The sequence below is a fragment of the Rhododendron vialii genome, chromosome 10a (genome assembly GCF_030253575.1).
Source record: "Rhododendron vialii isolate Sample 1 chromosome 10a, ASM3025357v1".
NCBI lineage: Eukaryota > Viridiplantae > Streptophyta > Magnoliopsida > Ericales > Ericaceae > Rhododendron > Rhododendron vialii.
In genome coordinates this window covers 13963863-13987345 of record NC_080566.1, presented here as the reverse complement: position 1 = coordinate 13987345, position 23483 = coordinate 13963863, and the positions used below count along the sequence as shown (strand labels likewise).

The following is a 23483-nucleotide window of genomic DNA, read 5'->3' as shown; positions in this document are numbered from 1 at the left end:
TTAGTTGGTATCAGAGCTTTCGTTCCAATTTTGACTATGGCCGGAGGACGTGCTGGAGGTCGAGGTGGAAGAGGAGGTCATACAGCTAGTGTTGATGAAGTACATGAGCGAGATGAGATTGCTCAAGATGCTTGAATAGATGAAAGGTTGCAGCAAGTCTTGGCGGCGATTGAGTTACTTACCCAACGCATGGAGGCTTTTGAAGTTGCAATCCCACCTCGACGTCGTCTAGTTCAACCTCGGTTTCCGAAAGAGGAGGAGGTGTTAGATGATGTTTCTATTACCAAACCTTTGGCTGATAGTCATCAGACAAGGGGGACAATGATGAATGAAGCTGTCATTGAGTGACTATTCACATCAAATATTATTCCAGATCCAGTAGTGGATTGGAGTAAACCACCAGCTTTTTATGAAGAACCGGTGGAGAAAATTACAAAATGAGAAAATAAAAAAATATTGCAAAAAAAAAAATTGTTACAATGTTAGTGTTATTGAAAACTAAATTTATTGATCTGTTTTGAGAATTTATTGAAGACACTACATGCAAGCGTCATTGTATTCCGATCTAGGAGGAAGATGAATTTGTTTTGTTAAGGGAAATCATTCCTTCAAATTATCAAGACTCTTTTTTACAAGTTGGGTTCGCAAAAATCAATTTGAAATATAAGCTTGATGCAGACAAGGTAGAGCGTACTCAACTATATAAACTCGAGGACGAGTTTCTTCAAAACGGAAAGAATGATGCAGAACAGAAATATGAAGAATATAAATTAATTACGCATTATTTTGAGTTTATTATTTTGTTAGGAAATTCTGTTTTAGTTGCCTCTTGTTTTGGCAACCTTCTATTTCTTTCTAGTATTTGATTTCCTAGTCAAAGTAGAATTTTTTGTTTTTGGTATTTTTTGTTAATTAGTTGATTATGCTTCATTTTCGGACAAATCAATTAGAATTAGGGTTTTTTCCAATATAATAAGTTGTAAGCCTTCGGGCTAATGGAGATGTTATTGAATTAAAGAAAAATTGAGAGTTTTCTCATTATTGTGTGTTTGAAAGGTGAGTACCTCTAGTTCATACCTATTTGTGTTTATGTTTTAAAGAGAGAATTTTTAATATAAGCAAGTTCGTGATCTCTTCTTGTAAATAGTTTCGTAAAAGGAAGTTGCGCTGCATCAACTAGCGAAAATGCACTGTATTATATTTGACAATTATTATTATTATTTTTTATGGTTGATTGAAGTAATAATCTCACATTGGGAGCAATAGAGGGCTCGGATTAGGATCCAAACAATCAACAGCTCGGATTTGTAGGAGCTCGGATTAAATCTGAGCTGTCCATACCAAGATGGACGGTCAGATCGGCTACACTACAGCCCCTCCCAATTCCCAACACACACAGCGGAGCTTAGATTTCGGCACTTTAGGCGGGTGCCTGCCGGTGGCGAAGAGTAATAGATTCAAAAACAAGGTGGTTAATTATATAACTATAATCAACAATTGTTGTCACAGTAAACGTACGGAAAAAAAAAAAAAAGAGAAAAAAAGAGAGCCGTGTGCCTCCGGCCACTGAAGTCTTACTAGGAAAAGGCACACTTAGGTTCTGTTTGGAACTTAAGGAAAAAAAAGAAAGTAAAGAAAGAGAAAATGAAAAAAAAATAGGAAGAAAAATTTATTATTCATTCAATTCGAAATTTTCATTTTTTTTCTCTCTTTCTCATCCAACTAAACAATGGAAGGAAATATTTTTTTTTATTTTCCTTTATTTTCTTTAAATTCCAAACAGAACCTTAATTTCAGCATCTGTTATAGGACAAACAAGACTATCGATCCCTCATGCATATGGCTGGAACCTTCTTGATCATAATAGCTCTATCCAACTCTTCTTTTTATGTATTTTACTAGTAATAAAAAATTCCTTCCGACTATTATTCCAAAAGCAATATGTAAAGTGCACCCTATTTTCAAAAGCAAGTAAACTAATCTTCATATCAGGACGCATTTACTTCTCTGATCTGGTTTTGAATAAAGTAATATCAGATTTACTTGGTCCAACGTGTTCTTTTCTCCTCTTCTTTTTTTTAACGAAGAGTGTTTCTCAAGATAATTTGTGCGACCATATGAGTAATTTCTCTAGCCTCCACCAGTCTTTGCTAACCTAAAAAGTTCTTACACATGGGCTGGTCCAACAGTGTTTTATCAGTAGTAACTAGTTTAGTGTTTTCCCTTCATTAATCTCCTTGTGTATCATGAGATGAGACGCTTCCCTGTCAAAGTTTTACCCTATTACTAACTTCTTCCTTTGTATAGACATACTTAGCTGCTCAATATATAGCCCGAGTCTACATCAGAACTCGATCTGATTAATCTCTATATGTAATACAATGTCACTTCCGATTTCCGGCAACCCGTCGACCGAGCTCGAAGGTCCTACAAACCTTGTATCCAGAGTAAAGTCAATATTCCTATCCTACCTTAGTACTCCATTCCGTCGCACTTTAGTTTCCGTCGTAATCCTTTTCCACGTATTCCTCGTTTCATACCTTACTCGTTCCCACAATCTCGCTCTATCCTTTTTAAGTATCTCTTCGAAAACTTACGGCAGCTTGCCAAACAAATTAGCCTGCGATTCCCGTCGGATTTACGTCTACGACGTCCCCCCAATGTTCAACTACGAACTCATAAACAGTTCCGACAAAAACGTGAACTACGGCTTCGGACCGGCGGCCAACGAGTTCGCCGGAATCGTACCGGAGAGTATTCTCCCGGCGTGGTACTGGACCGATATTCTTTCTGGCGAGGTGGTGTACCATCGTCGGATGCTCAATTACAAGTGCCGAACCATGGAGCCCGAATCCGCTACAGCGTTCTACATACCTTTTTATGCTGGGCTCGCTCTGACAAAATATTTATGGGGCAACCATACATGGAGAGAACGGGATTGGCAGTGTGAGATGTTGATTAAGTGGGTCCAGCAACAGAAATGGTGGAGTAGATCCAACGGCTCTGATCATTTCATCATGCTTGGACGGGTGACATGGGATTTTCGACGGTTGAGAGAGGTTGATGGCGACTGGGGGTCCAGCTTCATCAATATGCCAGCGATGCAGAACGTCATCCGTCTATCCGTCGAGGGAGACATGTGGGACAAACTAGAAATCTCTGTACCGTACCCGTCCATGTTCCACCCCAGGTCAAATTTCGATATCATCGAGTGGCAGCGCTTCGTCCGGAGCCGTCGTCGGAACCACCTTTTCGCCTTCATCGGCGACACTCGCAAACCAATCCAGGACGATTTCCAAGGGATTTTACAGGAACAATGCCTCACCGAGTCAACGATGTGCCGCCACGTGGACTGCGGCCCGGAAAACTACATCGATGGGAAGACAACGGTTATATCAGCATTGCTCAACTCCGATTTCTGTCTTCAACCGAAAGGGGACGAGGGGTTTACACGACGGTTGATTTTCGACTGCATGGTTGCCGGTTCAATACCGGTGTTTTTTTGGAGAGAGACGGTTTACTTTGAATACGAGTTATTCATGCCGGTTGAACCTGAGAGTTACTCGGTTTTTATAAATTCTGATGATGTGCGAAACGGAACGGATGTAAGGACAGTGTTGGAAGGGTACGGTAGAATGGAAGTGGAAACAATGAGAAAAAAAGTAGTAGAATATCTACCAAGATTTGTGTATACGAAACCGAGTCAAGGGTTGGAGAAAATTAAAGATGCTTTTGATATTGCTATTGAGGGGATGTTGAGCAAATACAAAGCTCACATGGAGAGGGGTAGGATTGGGAATTTGAATGGAACATGAATGATAAAATCTACGCAATTAGATTATGTTTTTCAATTAGTGTAGGTTTTCTTGTTATGTACATTTTTTTTGTTCGTTCAATTTTTCTAGTCAAAAAATTCTATAGGGTATATGAAGGCATGGTACGTTAATTTCTTGTTATATACAGTTTGTTTTTGCTCCTAGACCTAGTACCACAAAATGTGGCATTACATAATTGGTAATTGCAAAGTAATTTCAAAGTGGTTGTTATCCAATTATTAATCCTGATGCGCCATGCAAATTGTTATAATTAGTGTCCCCCCATCCAGCAAGACTATCCCGCATGCAAGGTGGAACCTTGTTAATTTAATAAGCAAAGTTCACCCTATTTTTCATAAGCAAGTAAACTAATCTCCATATCAGGATGCATTTACTTCTCTGATATGGTTTTGAGTAAAGAAATTGATACTCCTATTAGATTTACAGCTTGGTCCAACCGTGTTTTATCAGTAAAATAAAACCACTAGCCAGCCACTAGCTACTGGTTTTCCTTTCATTAATCTCCTCGTCTATCATCAGATGAGACGCTTCCCTGTCAAAGTTTTACCCTATTACTTAATTCCCCCCTTTGCGTATACATATTTAGCTGCTCAATATCCCGAGTCTACATCAGAACTCGATGTGATTACTCTCTCTCTCTCTCTCTCTCTCTCTCTCTAGATATATATATAAATATATATATATATATATATATTTATTTATAATGTTGCTTCCAATTTCCGGCAACCCATCGACCGAACTCGAAGGCCGTACAAACCATAAATCCAGAGTGAAAACATCCCCATTCGACCTTACTCCAATCCGTCGCACTCTAGTCTTGCTGGTAATCCTATTCCATGTATTCCTCGTTTTAAACCTTACTCGTACCCAAAATCTCGCTCTATCCTTTTTAAATGTCTCATCCAAAACATACGGCAGCTTGCCGTACGAAGCCTGCCATTCCCGTCGGATTTACGTCTACGATCTCCCCCCGATGTTCAATTACGAGCTCGTGAGCAGTTCCGACATAAATTTGAACGACAGCTTCGGACGGGCAGCAAAGGAGTTCACTGGAATCGTACCCGAGAGTATTCTGCCGGCGTGGTACTGGACTGATCTTCTTTCGGGCGAGGTAGCGTACCACCGTCGGATGCTCAGTTACAAGTGCCGAACCATGGAGCCCGAATCAGCTACCGCGTTCTACATACCCTTTTATGCTGGGTTCGCTCTAACAAAATCTTTGGGCGGCAACAATACCTGGAGAGAACGCGATTGGCATTGTGAGATGTTGATTAAGTGGGTCCAGCAACAAAAATGGTGGAATAGATCCAACGGTTCCGATCATTTCATCATGCTTGGACGGGTGTCATGGGATTTCCGACGGTTGAGAGAGGTTGATGGCGACTGGGGGTCCAGCTTCATCAATATGCCAGCGATGCAGAACGTCATCCGTCTATCCGTACAGGGACACATGTGGGACAAACTAGAAATCTCTGTACCCTACCCCTCGCTGTTCCACCCCAGGTCAAATTTCGATATCATCGAGTGGCAGCGCTTCGTCCGGAGCCGTCGTCGGAACCACCTCTTCGCCTTCGTCGGTGAAGCCCGCGAACCAATCCAGGACGATTTCCAAGGGATTCTACAGAAACAATGCCTCAACGAGTCAACCGTGTGCCACCACGTCGACTGCGGCCCGAAAAACTACATCGATGGGAAGACGACGGTTATAGCAGCATTTCTCGACTCCGATTTCTGTCTTCAACCCATGGGCGAGGAGGGGTTTACGGGACGGTTGGTTTTCGACTGCATGGTTGCTGGTTCGATACCTGTTTTTTTCTCGAGAGAGACGGCTTACTTTCAGTACGAGTTATTCATGCCGGTCGAGCCTGAGAGTTACTCGGTTTTCATAAATCCTAATGATGTGTGGAACGGAACGGATGTAAAGAAGGTGTTGGAAGCGTATGGGAGAATGGAAGTGGAAGCAATGAGAAACAAAGTAATAGAATTTCTACCGAGATTTGTGTATACGAAACCGAGTCAAGGGTTGGAGAAAATAAAAGATGCTTTCGATATTGCTATTGAGGCGATGTTGAGCAAATACAAGGCTCACATTGAGAAGGGTAGGATTGGGAATTTGAATGAAATATGAATGATAAACTCTACATAATGGGATTATGTTTTCTAATTGATCTAGTTTTTCTTGTTATGCACATTTTCTTAGTTCATTCAGGTTTTTTGGTTACCAGATATTGTAGGCTATATATATTATGGGTCTGCAAAGAACCGAATGGCTAGACCAAACCTTCCCATCCGATTGAACCCAAAGGCATGCGGACGGTTTCGATTAAGGATTAATCAGTCAGCAATCGGTTTCCTAGCGAGATGCAAAATAGGAGTGCTTAATTTTTTAAACATATTTTTAATATATAAATTGACTAAAAAAATTAAGTGCTCTAATTTTTAATCCGTTTGAACCGGTGCGAAAATTTTATTTTATTTTATCATTTTATCCTAAAGATTCATAATTATTTTTTGTCTCTATGACTCTTATAATCAAATTTTTACTCTATAAGATCTCAAATAAAAGTCTAGCCGTATCATTTGTTGAGTTGTATTTTGCTCTCTACATGTGCCGTGCGGCAGTGGCATGAGGCATTTTGCCTCTTGGTTTGCCGTGTGGGGTTGGAAACCAAAAGTAAGTGCCGCCCGGTAATTATGGCGACAGTAAGCATTTGTTGATGTTGGAATTTGCCTTGAATTAAAGTTTCTGAACTTCTGATTAGCTGGCTCGAGTGATCTGATAAGCTGGCTTGAGCAACCTATTGAAGGTCTCTGAATCTCGTGCAGGAAAGGCAGTCTACATAGCTGACTTGAGTGACCTATTGATGCATGGCTGTGCGGTTTGACTCTGTTTTAGGGTTTTTGGGGCTTTAAAGCCCAATATAGTTCTAACTTGTTGGGCAAGGATATGTGGTTATAAATATAGCCTTATTCTCTTCATTAAGTTTTGAACTTCATGAGTGAATTCATTTGAGAGGCTCCTACTGGCCTCATATGTAGAACTTTAGGGTTCTTTATGGTTGAAGATTAGATATTAGGGTTTTGGTGTTGTCTCCATCGTATTTGTGACTTTATCCTTAGATATTTATTGGATGCTTTAATTGAGAGTTACGTGTATAGCTGGCTCTTTATAATCTCTTATTGTTTATAGTGAATTCTCTCTCTCTTTTCCCTCTTGAATGTAGTCATTTTGAGGAACCACGGAAATCCTTATGTCTTGTTTATCGCTTGTTGATTTGTCATATTCTCAATTTCATTTTCGGGACAACAGTTGAGCCTGTAGGAGCTGCTCTGACACGTGACCACTTGCAAATGTGAAAAAAAATAGATCCATTAACACGCGACCACTTGCGAATGTGAAAATAGATCCATAACACGCGACCACCATAATCACTGTGATGCTCTCCAGCTCCCTTCCTTGAAAGATTCACGAAGCCCTTTATTTCTTGTAGTCCAAAAGAGCTCAATAAAGCATAGCTTTCCCTTCTTTTGTTTTTCAAAATAAAATTTGCTTAATTCAACTTTCAGTAAAAAAGAATCATGTCTAGAGAGAGAGTGAGTGAGAGTGATAAGGCAACAAGGAACGGCCATGGCGGCGAGGTGGATGGAAGGTTTGATGGTGTGTGGATCCCTGTGCTCAGGAATCACAAGGCTTTGCCAGGGAATAAGACAAAGTCTAAGGAGATTTTTACACTGTTCGTGGACAATATTCCTGAGGCGAAAGACCAGCAGTGGCTACAGAGCACATTTAATAAGTTTGATGTGGTTATGGATGCATTCATTCCATGGAAGAGGACCAAACGGACAGGAAACAGATTCGGTTTTGTCATGTATGATTGTCACGTTTCTGCTGGTATGGCAGTTTCGCGAATGAATGGGGTGTGGGTTGAGGACAAACGGCTATTTGTCAAGGAGGCGTGTTTCGATCGTATGTCAGAGCGTAAAATGCAGCAGGTGCCCAGGTTCCATGTGGGTACGGTTTTCCATAATAATAGGGTTTGCTCCAACCTTGAATCTGGGGTAGGGAAGAACCTCAAGGAGGGCTCTCCACGGGTCTGGGATAGAAGGGGCCAAGGGGAGTCCTATGCCCAAGTCCTAGATGGGGAAACTTCTAACCCTGTTAAAGTCGAGGAACAGAGCATCACTCTGCATATTAACCCTGAGGGTAACGGTTGGCTATGCCGGAGCGCGGTGGCTACTATGAACAGAGTTGTGTCTATGATGACTTTGAAAGTTAGTTTTAGCTTGGAGACTAATACGGTTGCTCAGTTTCGAGCTTTGGGTGGAAGGTTAGTTCTCATTACTTTCTAGAGTCAGGAAGCAAGGGATAAAACCATCGAGGGACCGTGGTCGAGAAGATGGTTTGATGAGGTGAAATTGTGGAGCAATGAATCAGCTAGTCTTGAGAGATTTGTGTGGTTGAGTTGCCAAGGTATGCCCCTCAAAGCATGGAGTGCTAAGACATTCAAACTGATTGGGGAGTTATGGGGTTCTCTCATTATGCTGAAGGAGAACACTCTAAAAGATAGTGACTTTGTGAAAGGAAAAATTTTAGTAGCAACAAAGATTGCTTCAAAGATCGAGAGGTGGATTAAATTGGAAGTGCAAGGAGTGTTGTATGATATAAGAATTCTGGAAGAATCTTCGTTTTCTCATCCAGATGAGGTCAGTGCGGGACAGAAAGGAGAAAAAAGGAGGATGCAGAAGAGGGTTAATGGCGTGGAGGAGGAGGAGGAGGAAGAAGATAATGACATCATGCTGTCCTTTGTGAACGTAGTAACCAATGGGAAGGAAGTGGTAGATGAACACCTACGTCTGAAGTCAGCAGCAGAGTTGGTAGCAGTGCATGGGGAGGACAAAACACTTGATAGGGTTGGGGGCCCTAAGCTTCCTACTCCAGATGAGCATTTAATGTTTGATAGAGTCTGTGATATGGCTGGATCAGAGGAGTTTGAATCTATTATGGGGGACTCTGTGGACCTTGCTGAGGGAGGGGTTGGTGGGCCGGGGCCCTTGGCCCAAGTTGATATGAGACTTGAGGAGCTTGAACCAAATGTTGTGGTCAATGTGGGCTGGGATGAGGGAGTGGTTGGTGGATCCGAATTTTTGGCCCAAACTGATGTGGGCCTTGGTTCTCCTTCTATCAATCCTAGTCTGGGCCTTTTGAAATTACCAAATTGGGAGGTGGGGGAGAAGAGCTGGGTGAGCAGTCAACCCCAACTTCAATTAAAGAGCAATGACCTAGATGGGGCTCAGAACGGAGTGGAGGTGTGTTCTTCTTAGCTCCCAAGTATCAATCTTTTGGTGGATTTGAATGATGCAGCTTGCAGAAATAGGCGGGGAAGACAATTATCAAACCTCATTCGCATTCGTGAAGAGTTGTCAAAGGAGAGCAGCATGGTGGATGAGTCTTTGGCTTTTTTGGGAGAAGCGATTCACAGTGATCTTCGTATTGCAGAGGAGGTACGTGCTACTATGGCGATTGGAGGTGAGTTGAATGTTAATAATTACCAAACAATGATGCAGTTTTAAAGAAAATGATTGAACTGGAAATTAAGGAGTTTGTTCGCATCAAAGAGGGTACAGGGGTGATTTAGTCTCTCGGTCTAATTTAGTGGTGGTCCAGAAGGGTGTTTTTGTTTTAATGCATATTATATCCTGTAATATTAGAGGTTTGGGGAGTTTTGTAAAGAAGAAATTTTTATCTAAACTCATAAAGAGAAGAAAACCTGATATGGTATTTGTGCAAGAACTAAATTGGAGTCGACAAAGAGGATTGTTGTTCAAAAAATGTGGGGGAATTCTAATATGGAGTTTGTGAGTTCCAATTCGGTAGGTGCGTCTGGGGGCCTAATCACTATTTGGAATAAGGATTTTTTCAAAGCTACTAATGCTATTTCACACAGGTCCTTTATTCTCCTGAAAGGGATAATTCTTAATTCCTTCCATTGTGTTCTGGTGAATGTTTATGCACCTAATGACGTCGATAATCAAAGAGAATTATGGGAGGTGCTCCTGGGGTTAAAAGTGAACTATCAAGTACCATGGTGTGTAGCGGGGGACTTTAATGAGATTAAAGAGGTCAACGAAAGGATCAGTTGTACTAGAATGGAGAGGGGAATGAGGGATTTTTCAGATTTTTGCAGTCATATGGAATTGGTAGATTTACCCATGATTGGTAGGAAATTCACATGGACCAACTATCAACAACAAGTCATTCACAGTCGTCTAGATAGATTTTTGGTATCTCAGCAATGGTTGGAGTGATTTAAGATTATTCAGTGGGGCTTGACACGCCCAATTTCTGATCACTGTCCAGTCGTGCTTCTAGATGATGATAGAGATTGGGGCCCTCGGCCTTTTCGATTTATGGATATTTGGCTTTCCAACCCTAACTGTATGCGGATTGCTAAAGAAAAATGGGATGCTATCAAAGTAGATGGGTGGGCGAGTTTTGTAATATTACAAAAATTAAAGGCAATCAAGGGCAAGCTGAGGGTGTGGAATAAGGAGGAGTTCGGAGACATAAATAGTGCACTCCAGGACTGTGAGGCTAAGCTCCACTTAATTGATGTGTTAGTAGAAGAGCGCCAACTTACGGAGGAGGAGAAGCCAAAGAGATGTAAGTCGAGAATAGATTTTTGGTGACTATCACGACTCTCTGAATCGTTATGGAGACAAAAGTCGAGGGTGAATTGGTTGAAATTGGGCGACAAGAATACCAAATTTTTTCAAGGTATAGCTAATTATAGATTCAAGAGGAATATGGTAGGCTCTATTAAGGTGAATGGAAGAGTATTAGAGGAGCCCGGAGAAATTAAGGAAGCAGCGGTGGAGTATTTCAGATTTAATTTCACAAAGGAAAGGAGAATTCGACCTATTTTGGGTGGACAGTTTATCAAACGTTTGGCATTGGATGTAGCTGTCCAACTTGAAAAATAGTTTGAGGAGGGGGAGATTGTGGCTGCACTGAAAGATTGTAATAGCCTCAAGGCCCTTGGACCGGATGGCTTTAATTTTTCCTTTATCAAGAAACAGTGGGTTTTTTTGAAAAACCTGGTGCTGAAATTTTTTGTTGAATTCCATGAAAGTGGAAGACTCACCAAAGGTATAAACTCAACATTCATCTCTTTGATTCCTAAGGTGGACTGCCCCACCATTTTTAAGGACTATAGGCCTATAAGCATGGTGGTATGCATTTATAAAATTCTATCTAAGGTGTTAGCAAATAGGATAAAACAACATGTTCCAATTATAATTGGGGAGGCTCAAGCTGCTTTTGTAGGGGGAAAATAGATTCTAGATGGTGTCCTCATTGCAAATGAGGCCATTCATAGTTGGAAGCATAGTTCCCATGGAGGTTTGATCCTCAACTAGATTTTGAGAGAGCTTATGATTGTTTGAACTGGGATTTTTTGCTAGATATGTTGGAAAAGATGGGCTGTGGTGGCAAGTCGTGTGAGTGGATAAAAGAATGCATTTCCTCCATCTCGATGTCCATTTTGATTAATGGCTCGGGGACAAAGGAATTTCAAACTCAAAAAGGAATTAGACAAGGAGATCCCTTATCCCCTTTTCTGTTCAATATTGTAGCAGAGGCTCTTAACATCATGCTAGAGAGGGCTAGGGCCAGGGGGATCATCAATGGAGTAAAGCTTGGAAGAAATGGGGTAGTTATCTCTCATCTCCAATTTGCGGACGACACAATAATCTTTTATAATAATGATATGCAGGAAATGGAAAATATCAAAAGGCTGTTAAGATGTTTCCAGCTAATGTCTAGCCTAAAGATAAATTTCTCCGAAAGCTCTCTTTGTGGTGTTAAGGTCCAACAACAAGATGTGACTGCCCTTGCTCATGTAATGGGGTGCAAAGTAAATTCCCTGCCTATTAAGTATCTGGGCCTACCTCAATGTGTTAATCCGCGAAGAATCAAAACGTGGGAGCCTGTCATTGATAGAACACAGCAAAAACTAAATGTATGGAATGGTAGATGCATGTCCACTAGAGGCTGCCTTACTCTTCTCAACTTTAATATGAGTCCTCTGCCTGTTTATTTTATGTCATTGTTCAAGATGCCGATGGCCGTTGCTAAAACTCTAGAGAAGATGCAAAGGCGTTTTATTTTTTTGGGGATACTGTGGAGAAAAAAAAAGCTGCATCTGATGAAGTGTGAGTGCATTACCAAGAGTAAAACAGATGGGGGTTTAGGGGTCAAGAAATTGTTACAACAGAACATGGCACTTTTGGCTAAGTGGTGGTGGAGGTTTAGTAAAGACAAGGAGTCACTCTGGGTAAGAGTTACTAGAGGTAAGTATAACTTAGATCAGCACTGTTAGCTGCCATACATTTCGAGCTCTGGTTCAGTCTCAAATGTGTGGAGGGATATTTGCTCTATTGGGGACAGTGATTCTTGCCTTGGAAGGGTTGTTCGGGAGGGATTCCGTGTGCAAGTGAACTCCGGGAGTGAAACCTCCTTTTGGAACCATGTATGGTTGGGGAATAAATGTCTCAAAGAGGAATATCCACGGTTGTTTTCAGCGTCAAATCAGTAGAGGGAGATGATCAATTCAGTGGGGGAAATTTTGGTTAATGGAAGATGGGATTTGAAGTTCAGAAGAAGGTTGTTCGACTGGGAAAATCTACTCAAGGAGGAGCTCGAGCTAAGACTACAGAATGTGACTCTAGATCCATCCAAACCTGATTGCTTGCGGTGGAACTGGTCTGCAGATGGATGCTATACAGTGCACTCGGCTTATAAACGTGGGGATTGTGGGCAGCGTGCCCGGAAAAAGAGGCGGATCGATGAGCGCGCTTTTTTGGCAGATGAGCGCTCAATGTAGAGTCGCCACTTGGGTTTGAAGGTTCGACACCCAAGAAATCGAACTTAAAATGCTCGTTGCGCTGTTTGATTTTGAAAAAGGTGAAGGCACCAGTCCGTCATAACCATATCTAGGTTCAGGAGCCAAGTTACGAGAGGGGAAGGATTTTAAGGCACCCCTTTCACCCAATCCGGAGATCGGTCTCTACTTAGGCATTTGCGAAAACGTTTGCGATTCTGTTTGATTAATCAATTCTTTAGCCAATTAGGGCGGGGGAACAGTTTAATGGAGATTAAGACCATAACACTTTGCAAGATATGATAGATAGCATGGATGAGTAGTTAGTATAGGATTAGAACAGGCTGCTGTGGGAGTTTAAACAAACTGGAGGCCCCTGTTTTGGAATGACGTGTGCAGTAAGAAATCAGCATGCACTAAACAAGTCACTGCATGCTGTTCACTCCTGCGCGCGCGACTCCAAGACACGCGCGTGCTAGTGAGCTCAAACCCGCAGCTCTTATTCTCAAACCTTCTGGGCTCTGGAAGGACCAGTACACACCCAGGACAAACTAAGCAGTTGATAAGCAGTTCTAAGTAGTTTAAAGGCTGAAAATGACTTACAAATTAACAAAACACCCCATAAAACAGTGTGGGGACAAAATAATGGCCTAAAACCTAGTTACCCGTGCAAGGCCAGCCACTAGTCAGAGGTGCTCTGGCCCGCAACGAATGCGCTCCGGCGCTCGAGTGTCGTGCTCTGGCGTGCGATGGTTTGCGCCCTAGCGCGCGCTTGACTGAGCCTTTTAACCAGTGTTTGGTTTACATGTTTCTGGGTTCTGGTACATGTCCAGAATAATCCCAAGGGTACTCCATAATAGCAGAAATACATATTGAACTACAGCTAACAATTTCTAAGAAAGGAAAGCAATAAAATGGTTGCTAACATGCTTTAACAGTGACCTATATGCAAAGTAAGGCATAAAACAGTAGGACACCAATCCCCACGTGGTCCATCACGCGCAGACTAGGACAGTCGCGCGCGGAAATGGGACCGTCGCGCGCTGGTTCCTACCATGATGGTTTTTGAAACCTTGCCAGTTTTAGGACCAGGACTGGTATTGATTACCAGCCTTGGCCCTGCCAGCCCCCCTCAGGGATCAGAATAGGAAAACAATAAGTATGCTATACCTAGATTGAGTTTGAATGGATGATTGAGCTTTGAGGTTTGAAACTTGAATGAGGTGTTTGAATGGTTATGTGATGGAAGATGAAGAACAAGCTATGTTATTGGTTGAGGTGTGAAAATTGTGTGTAATCCTTCTTGAAATTTTTAAACCCTTTGAAAGAGAAACAAAGGGGGATATATATAGGAAGAGATGGAGGTGAATCTGGTTGGTGCAAGGAGAGGAGCTCAGCCAGTTCACGAAGCTGGCTGAGGTTACCTAGTGGTTAAGCTTACCAGCCCATAAAGGTGATGGGGACAGATTGGACTATCGCGCGCTGAAGTCATCAGACGCACGATGGTCAACGGTCAAGCTTTGACTGTTGACCACCACCTGGCAGTTTGATCATCGCGCTCTGGAGTTAGTCCGTCGCGCGATGGTTGCGCCTCGGCACGGGATGGTTGCGCCCTGACGCGCGTGTACCACCTACTCACGCGTTGGTCAATGGTCAAGCTTTGACCATTGACCAACACTTGTCAAGTTGATCTATGCGCGCAGGCTTCAAATCAGCGTGCGTCAATAGGGTTTTTTTGCTTTTGAAGTGGCTTAGGCTAGGATTAGGTTCAAGGGTTTGGCAAACACTCAAAGCTCAAACACTTATCATTCCCAGGGTGTTCTTGATCCAATTCATCATCGAGGAATCAAATACTATAAGTAAACTAATCTGGAAGCCCAGATTGGGGTGTCTACAAGGATGCTTTCAATCAGTTAAGAAACTCTGTGTTGGGTTCTTTGTGGAAAAATTTAAGTCCTACAAAGGTGGAAATTTTTACGTGGATGGTTATTCAGGAGCGAGTGGCAACAAGGTCGGTTCTTCAAAGCCGAAACATTATTTTGGAACCCCAAGAAGCGGTATGTCCCCTTTGTACACTACATCATGAAACTCCTCAACATTTGTTTCTACATTGTCGATTCTCTTGGGCTATTTGGTCTTGCATAGTGGATTGGTGGCATGTTAAATGGGTGTGTCCTTCATCGATAGGGGCTCTGATAGCATGGTGGTTTGGGAATAGATTTCGGAATTTAGAGAAAGATATTTGGGAATCTTGTCTTTATGCAACTCTGTGGTCGTTATGGCTGTTGCGGAACGATTGTGTGATCAACAATGCTTCTATGTTAGTTTGGGATGTGGCGGACTTAATCTAAACAAGGGTGGCCATGTGGATGAGGACGAAGCACGACATCAAGTTATATTCGGTGGACGACTTTAAGGGGTATTTGGATGGGATTCGTAGTCTGAAATTGTAATTTTCCGTTGAGGTGTTGTCATCCAACTCTCGGTTGGATGTTGTTCTGCTATGTTTGTTTAGATGCACCCTGTGTTTATCGCTTTTTTGTTGTCTCTCGATGTACCCCTTCGAGTTTAATAAAATCCTTCGTTTGCCGAGCAAAAAAAAAGGCGTCTCTTCGCTTCTCCATTTCATTTGAAGAAATTAGTAAGATGGGTATAGATCTCAACATTCGACTCGATGAAGGAAATTGAAAAGGTATAGAAATACAAATCAGAGTCAAAAATAGTTTATATAGAAGACAAAAAGACATATAGTCTTTCCCAAAATAGACTGTCCTAACTTTAAAACAAAATAATCGCAATCAAGCTAATGCAATTTTAATTTCAGTCTATGTTTATAAGATTTAAAGATAGTTTTCTAGATTAAAAAAACCCTAATTATAATATAGAAAATCAACACATTAATGAAAGCCTCAACAATCGAAGCCTGAGATAAATTAAGTAGTGAATCAAGTTGATTTAGGAGCTGCATTTTTTAATTACTAGTTTTTAGCGTGATGAGATTAAATAGTACCTTTACAATTATTAAGGGAAGCCACGTGCATGGTAATTAGCACCACCACACATAGGAGCATGGATTTCGGCAGTTTAGGCGTGAGGCTGCCCGTGCCGAAACATTAATTAGTAGGGCTGCTCAAAAAATCCGGTGAATCGTGAAATCGGTCCGGACCAAATCGATCCGTACCTTTTGGATTTTGTTCGTGGAATAATGGTCCGGACACGGATTGAAAGATTAGAAAACCGTTACTCGCGGTTCGGTTCACGGATTTTCATTACGAAACCGTGGATTAACCGAACCGGACCGTGAGATATTTATTTTATATAAATAATATATATTTGTGTGTATTTATATAATAAACTGTTAGTAATGTTAACACTTTTTTCCACCAATTTTAGTATGTTATCTTAATAATGGGATATAGTGTAGATGAACATAAAATATAAGGAGTAAATCGTAGTTTTTTCGTATAAATTACGGGTAACCCTAGTTGAGTTTCAGTAGTTCGTTTTTTTCCAGTTCTTTTATGTTATGTAATGTACTATAATGATACAATTCTACTAGTGGTTTACATTCTTTTGAATTTAATTTCTAAAGTAAGCCTTTGGTAGTTTATGTAACAAGTACTTTCTGGTGGTATTAAACTTAATTCTGAATGTAACATTCTTCCATTTTATTGTGGAATATATGCTTAAGTTTTATTTTTGCTAAAATTCGTGGACAAAACCGTAACCGATCTGCGAGTCACGGATCAGATTGGAACCGGACCGTAGGACTTTTGGTCCGGACACGTATTTCATTTTGAAAAAACCGTGACTAGCGGTTCGGTCCTCGGATTCCTAGAAATCCGAACCGAATCGGACCGCGAGCAGCCCTATTAATTAGTCCATATTTGTAGTCAACCATTTTTGTCAATAGACAACCAAAATAATTAAAAACTTTCGTTGATATTATCTTGCACAAATTTTTGTATTGATATGGAGCGTTTCAGGCTAGCTTACGCGTTCCTAGAACAAAATCTCGACAACCCTTGTGACGCCCCAATTTTTGAAAAACGTTAAATAAATTTTTTTCAAATGTTTTTATAAGTTTAAAATGAAAATAACTTTTGAAGCGGAGTCAGCGGAAGCCTTAAAATTTGAAGTAAAGATAAACATAAATTAAGTCTTACAAAAAGTACAAAGTTAATCTTTTAAGATGATATTTCTTGAAATTGAAAATATAGTACTTAAAGTAAATCAGTGCAACTTCTAGTATGACACCTAGTGCTCGATAAGCTCTCTTTTCTGGCCGGACTGTTAGGTCTTCAATGAGGTATTGATAGTTGGGTTGAGTGAACTATTCTCCGACTTCTCCCTTCGTACCCAGCGTGGAATGCCATGATAACATAATACCGTGAGTAATAATACTTAGTAGATAATTCCCACCCTACGAATCCTTACTTTACATATAATACTTCAATGATAGCAAAGAGTACAATGGAAGTAACAAATCAATCTGTTTCTTTTCTAGGATTTACTTACTTCAATTCTAAAGTTTCTTAATTCTCTTTATGGGGCCCCTATTAGCATCCATTCATAATACCGAGCCCCTGTTAGCACTCATGCATCTCAATACTAACATGATACTCTCCCAATAAAAGGTTGATGTTCCCATCCACTCTGCTCCCATCCGCCACGCCAACTCCAGAACGTGACATGGCCCTAGACAACACGGACCAAGACATAGCACGGCCCAAGACATCCCCCAACAATCTCCTCACTAAATTCTTTACTATCCCATTTATCTCTTTAACATCGATGTACTTTCTATTCACAAACCATCTCATAATTCTAAGTCCAAATGGAGTAACATGTACAGTCGTAACATTTATAATTCAACAGTTCATAGCATAATTGTTTACACCTGTTTTTGACACTCAGTCCTGGGCAAGCGTTGGAGGGCCATTTAATTGTCTTTTAATTAAATTGGGTCAAAAAATAGAGAGGCATTGGATTATAATTAATGAGCCAAGACAAAACTAATTGGGCCCAGTCAATTTTAATCTGATTCAATCTTGGGCTAAGAGTATACTGGGCTTAATGGTCTACCAAAATTCAAAGGCCCATAAGTAGAAATAATTATTTGAAAGTGGGCCCATGAAATTGGTATGTTTACTGGCCATTTTGAAGGTAAATGGCTCTTAATTCCCTAATTAATTCCCTCGTGTCCGTAAAAAGGGAGAGACACGTGGCCCATTACCCTCGTAACTCTTTCGAACTATCCCATGAAATGAGGGAATTGGTTGATGGGAATAATTGCCACATGGCCATTTGATTGTGAAATGGCCCGTTACCCTTTTGATAACCCACGAAAATAGCAAAAGGAGGTGGCCAACTATCTTTGTAACCGCTTATGAACAAGAGTAAACACATGGGTAATTCTCTGTTAACTACCCATGACCCCATGATCCCATGAAGTGGAAGTTATAAAGGACACATGGCGCCATGAGATGAAGCCAACAAAGCCTCTTGCATGCAGAATCGTGGAGATGCTTGGCCTATAAATACTAGAAGACAAGAAGAAAAAAGGGTTCACATACCAATCAAGCTCAACGCTTAAAACCAAAGCCTTCATAGCGAAGCAACTATCTCATTTCTCTCTCATTTCTATCTCTCTTGTACCCCAATTTTGTTATTACGACATAACAAAGTTATTCATATCTCTCTTGTATCCCCAACTTTATTATTACAACATAATAAAGTTATTCTACGTTATTACTTCTTTTCCTACACGGTTAGGAAATTATTAAGTCCTCACTTGTAGAGGCAAAACCACGGACCTTCACTGTAATCCAGCCCTTAGGTTGCAGCACTATTGCCTTCACGGTTAAGAAGTCAGAAAAGGGGCCTTTACGTTGGACGCGACAAGTCCTGGCACGCCCACTTAGTCCTTGAGCCATTTTGGAGCCGAAATATCTTTGGCACGCCCGGTGGGACCCTAATCGTCTAAGGGTTTTATTATGGTAAGGAAGCAACAGCAGCAACAATCGGATCCACCCATTCCGGATCCACCACAGAGTCCTGAGGGAGTGGCAGTCGACGTGCCATTACTCGAGGAAGCTGGTCCTCAGATCAGCGCTCAAGATCTTAGCGACGCTACCGACAGCGTCAAAAATTATATGTTTTTGGCAGAATGTGAGATCTCCCGCGACGTGACACACTCAATTTCACAATCGTTCTCTCAGTCCTTGGAACCTCTGACCATAGCAGTCAATAAAATGGTTGCTACGCTTACAGAGAGGCTACCGCTCGCTACTCAGTCGCAGGGCTTTCCACAGTTTGGTGTTTATGGCCACGGTCAAGACCAAACTGACTTATTAGGGGTACCTCCCCCTCCTCAAACATTCTATCACGCTACATCATCCAGCAGCCTTACATTCGGGGGGCAGAAAGAGAAGGGAGTTGTGATTGGAGGAGCTCAGACGCCTCCAGCAAACAATGATCAAAGGTTTATTTTGGTTGAAGATCTGAACAAACCTGACAAGATAGACAAAAGGCCTTCGCAAGGAGGCCAGGGCTCTGGAAAGGACAAAGGAGTTGCCTATACTCCTCAAAGCTCTGATACTCGGGGGGCAAGTCCAACCCAGAACCAACAAGCGTAAGAGGCACACCCGCAGCCGCCTCTTGTGCCAGACCTTACTATGGGAAGGGACCAAGTCCTGAACTTGCTCCAGGAGCAGTTAGGACCTGGTTTCAGACCTTTGGGGAGGCCTATGTATAGGAAACCTTATACCGAGGAGGTGGACAATACACCTTTCCCGAAGGGCTATAGGGTTCCAGAATTCCAGACCTTCAATGGTGAAAGCGCGCAGTCAATAGTAGAGCACATTGCTAGGTTTCAAGTTCAATGCGGAGAGGCTAGAACCATTGATGCTCTAAAGTTGAGGTTTTTTCCCAATTCTCTTACTGGGACAACCTTTACTTGGTACATCAATTTGCTGCCTAACTCCGTGCAGACCTGGGCACAGTTGGAGGAGATGTTCCACCAGCAGTTCTACAGGGTAGAATCAGAAGTGACGCTGGTAGACCTGTCGTGCTATCGTCAAACCCATCTAGAACCGTGGAGTCCTACCTCTTATGTTTTAAGACTGCTCGATTCAAGTGCAAGATAGTCCTCCCAGAGGCCAAATAAGTGCGTATATCATTAAACGGGCTGGGCTTTAAAATGAAGAAGAAGTTCTATGGGACGGAATTCAGAGACTTGTTTGAATTGTCCTCTAAGGCCTCTCATTATGAAAAGTTCTTGGCAGAAGAGCAAGATAGGAAGACAGCATCCAAGGGAACGTATTACCGCGACCCTAATTATGAGGTTGCTACAGTGGAAGCAGAGGCAGACCTAGGCATGGCAGTGGTTGAAATCATCAACAAAAAGCCATACGTTTGCAAGGCCTTTGTCAAGATGGAGCCCACAAAGCAGCCGATCCAAAACGCCTTTAATAGGCCAACTAAGGCCTATAATTTTGACGTTTGTAGGGCTGAAGCTATCTTTGATCAACTCCTGGCCGACAAGCTGCTCAAGCTACCCTTTGGTCACAAGATTCCAACTCCGAAAAAACTGAAGGGCAAAGAGTATTATAAGTACCACAACTCTTGGAGTCATACAACTAATAACTGCATAGTATTTAGAAATGATATCCAGGACAAAATTGACCGGGAGGAGTTCAAGTTTCCTGAAAATGACAAGCAGCTCATGGGGGTCGACGACAACCCTTTTCCTTCAGGGCTGCGTACAAATATGGTCTCTGTAGACATGAGAGGAATGCCTAGGATTGTTCCTAGGAAGAAGATAAGTTTGGGAGCACCTTTCAAAGTAGCTTACAATTCCAACCCAGGCAGGTACTGTGATATCTTTATTATGATGAGAGGGATTTCAGGATTGAATGGGTCAGGAGGTTTGAAAAGCAGAATTCATGGTGGTCCAGACCTACGGGGGTGAAGAAACCAAAAAGGCCAATTTGCTCCATGATATGCTCTGTCTGAGGCCATCATGCCAGTCCTAGCAAGCCAGCCCTAAAGTGTATTATCGTGGGAAGGATTGAACCAAGGTTTGAGGAGTCACATAGGTCTAAAGGAAGAAGGGTTGTACGTGAATCTGTGTTCAACCGAATTCAGCCGGGGTTGGTTGAAGTTGAAGAGGAGCTGGGCAATTTGAGAATTTCTGCTCCTTCCAAGGGCAAGCCAAGGGTTGTGAGACCTCCAGTAACTCCTCCAGATGAGTGGCATAGGGTTGAACATCCAAAGTTTCCTTCTGAACCTCCGCCTTTGTCCAAATCTCAGAAGAGACGCCGCCAACGGTTCAGGCAGGCAGCAAGAAGGGCTGAGGAAAAGGCAGATCTTTTGGACGACCGAATGATTGAGGATGATCCCAAGGGGAAGACGAAGATGGAGATCCCAGTGGAAGAGCCTATGGTCGAAAAACCTAAGGCTAAAAGAGTATACAAGCCTTTGGAAAGGACTATGGAAGAGGCTATTGTTGAGCCTTTTCCAAGGACTTTACCTCAGAAGCAAATCCCGTTGCAGAAGACGTATAAGGAGGCTGTCACCAAACCACCTCCAAAGCAAGCAACTGCATCCAAGAAACAACCTCTCCTGGAAAGAACTTTTAAGGAGGCTAGGATTCAGTCGCCACCAAGACAAGTCACTTTGCTCCAGAAGACAGCTCTTGAACCAAGAAGGTCAAACTCGAGGGGCTAGTGGAATTTGAATCCACAGGCCAAAGAGTTTAAGCATGGATAGGGTTATAATATGCAATGCAACATGGTTGTGATCCTACCAGCAGATCTGGAAGTCCAGGACAACACTCCAACAGCCATGGAAGGAGATGTTGTGGAGATGGGGCAGACTGCTGAAATTTTAAACGAGTCCTTCTCTGTAGGACTAAACGGGCCTTCAGTGATTGTGCTAAAGGATAAGACTGAAGGGAAGACTGACGATCGGGCAGCTAGTGTGATCTTTGAAAGACCAAGTCTCAAGATGAATAAACACATCAAGCCCTTGTATATCACAGGTTGTCTTGATGGAATGCCAATCAATCGTCTTCTTGTGGACAATGGGTTAGCAGCCAATCTCATTCCTAGGTTTATGATGCAGAAGTTTGGGAAGACTGATTGAGACCTAGTCTCCTGCATTTCAACCTTGACTGATTTCACTGGGAAGGAGATAGCTTGTCAAGGTATTCTGATCATGAACCTAATAGTAGGGTCCAAGACCTTAACAACACCTTTCTTTGTTGTTAATTCACACTCTTCTTTCAACGTTCTGTTGGGGAGAGATTGGATCCACTCTTGTCTGGCAGTTCCTTGAACCGTTCACCAATGCCTTATTTTCTGGAATCAAGACGATGTGGAGGTGATATGGGCTGACCGCAGACCTTTCCAAGCCTCTACGAATCATGCTGAGGCCCATTTATACGATGAAGGGGTGGGTCCAATGAAAGTGGCAGACCTTGAAAAGTATGGCCGCCACAAAATAGCTCCTATACACAGTAACAAGTCAGCAGAAGAAGTAAAGGCACTTTTTCAAGAGTTAATCGGTCCAATGATCACAGAGTGAAGTAGGCCGATTACTACTTCATTCAAATGCCCTTCTCAATGTCAGTAAACCCTTGAGAAGAAGAAAAGAGTGTGGCCCTTTGTGCCACACTGTCAAAGTTTGAAGCCTACTTGCTTGAAAGAAGGCTGATGGGTGTTCAAGAATCAAAGGACGATCATTCGGCCTGTGCGGCCGAAGTAATCAATGAGGATGAAAACCTGGTTGAAGATCTGGACAAATTCAGACTGGAAGACCTTGAAGCAGCCCCAGCCAAGTTGGATGATCTAAAAGCTGACGTGCAAGATCCTTTGGAAGAAGTTAACTTGGGAGATTCAGAGAATCCCAAGCTTGTATATATTAACAAACTTCTCCCAGAAGATGTCAAGGAAAAGTTTATTTAGCTCTTAAGGGAGTTCAAGTCCTGCTTCGCCTGGACTTATGAGGAGCTTCCACGTCTGTCCAGAGACCTAGTGGAGCACAAGCTGCCTATTCAGCTAGAATTCAGACCTTTCAAGCAACCGCCAAGGAGGATGTCCAATTAGGTCCACCTACAGGTCAAAGACGAGATCGAATGACTTTTCAACACTGGGTTCATACGTACAGCCAGGTATGTTACTTGGCTCTCAAATATTGTGCCAGTCCTTAAGAAGAACGGCAAGGTTAGAGTATGTGTAGACTTCAGAAACTTGAATTTGGCATCCCTAAAGGACGAATATCCAATGCCAGTTGTAGATCAGTTGGTGGACGGAGCTTCTGGTCACAAGGTTTTGTCCTTCATTGATGAACATTCTGGTTACAATCAAATCTTCATCGACGAGGCCGATACGGCTAAGACTACTTTTAGGTGTCCTGGAGCCCTAGGAACCTTTGAGTGGGTCGTAATGCCTTTCAGCTTCAAGAATGCAGGTGCTTCGTTCCAGCGAGCAATGAACGCCATATTTCACGATTTCATTGGCTATTTCATGGAGATCAATATCGATGATATCGTGGTCAAGTCTCAGTCCTATGATGAACACTTGGAACACTTGAGGAAGTCGTTTCGGAGAATGCAACAGTTTGATTTGAAGGTGAACCCCTTAAAGTGTGCCTTCGGAGTGTCTGCAGGCAAATTCCTCGGAATTCTAGTTCACGGCAGAGGGATTGAGGTGGACAAGAATAAGGCCAAAGCAATCATGGAAGTCAAGCCTCTTACCACCAAGAA

At 42.2% G+C, this 23483-nt stretch overlaps 2 protein-coding genes across 2 annotated transcripts; both read left to right on the top strand.

Annotated features, from left to right (window-relative positions):
* Positions 1–2381: 2381 nt before the first annotated feature.
* Positions 2382–3815, top strand: LOC131302913 (xyloglucan galactosyltransferase XLT2-like). Its single transcript, XM_058329705.1, has one exon. It carries the CDS (start codon positions 2382–2384, stop codon positions 3813–3815), a length of 1434 nt encoding a protein of 477 aa, XP_058185688.1.
* A 724-nt stretch (positions 3816–4539) lies between these two features.
* Positions 4540–5964, top strand: LOC131302912 (xyloglucan galactosyltransferase XLT2-like). Its single transcript, XM_058329704.1, has one exon. It carries the CDS (start codon positions 4540–4542, stop codon positions 5962–5964), a length of 1425 nt encoding a protein of 474 aa, XP_058185687.1.
* Positions 5965–23483: the final 17519 nt, after the last annotated feature.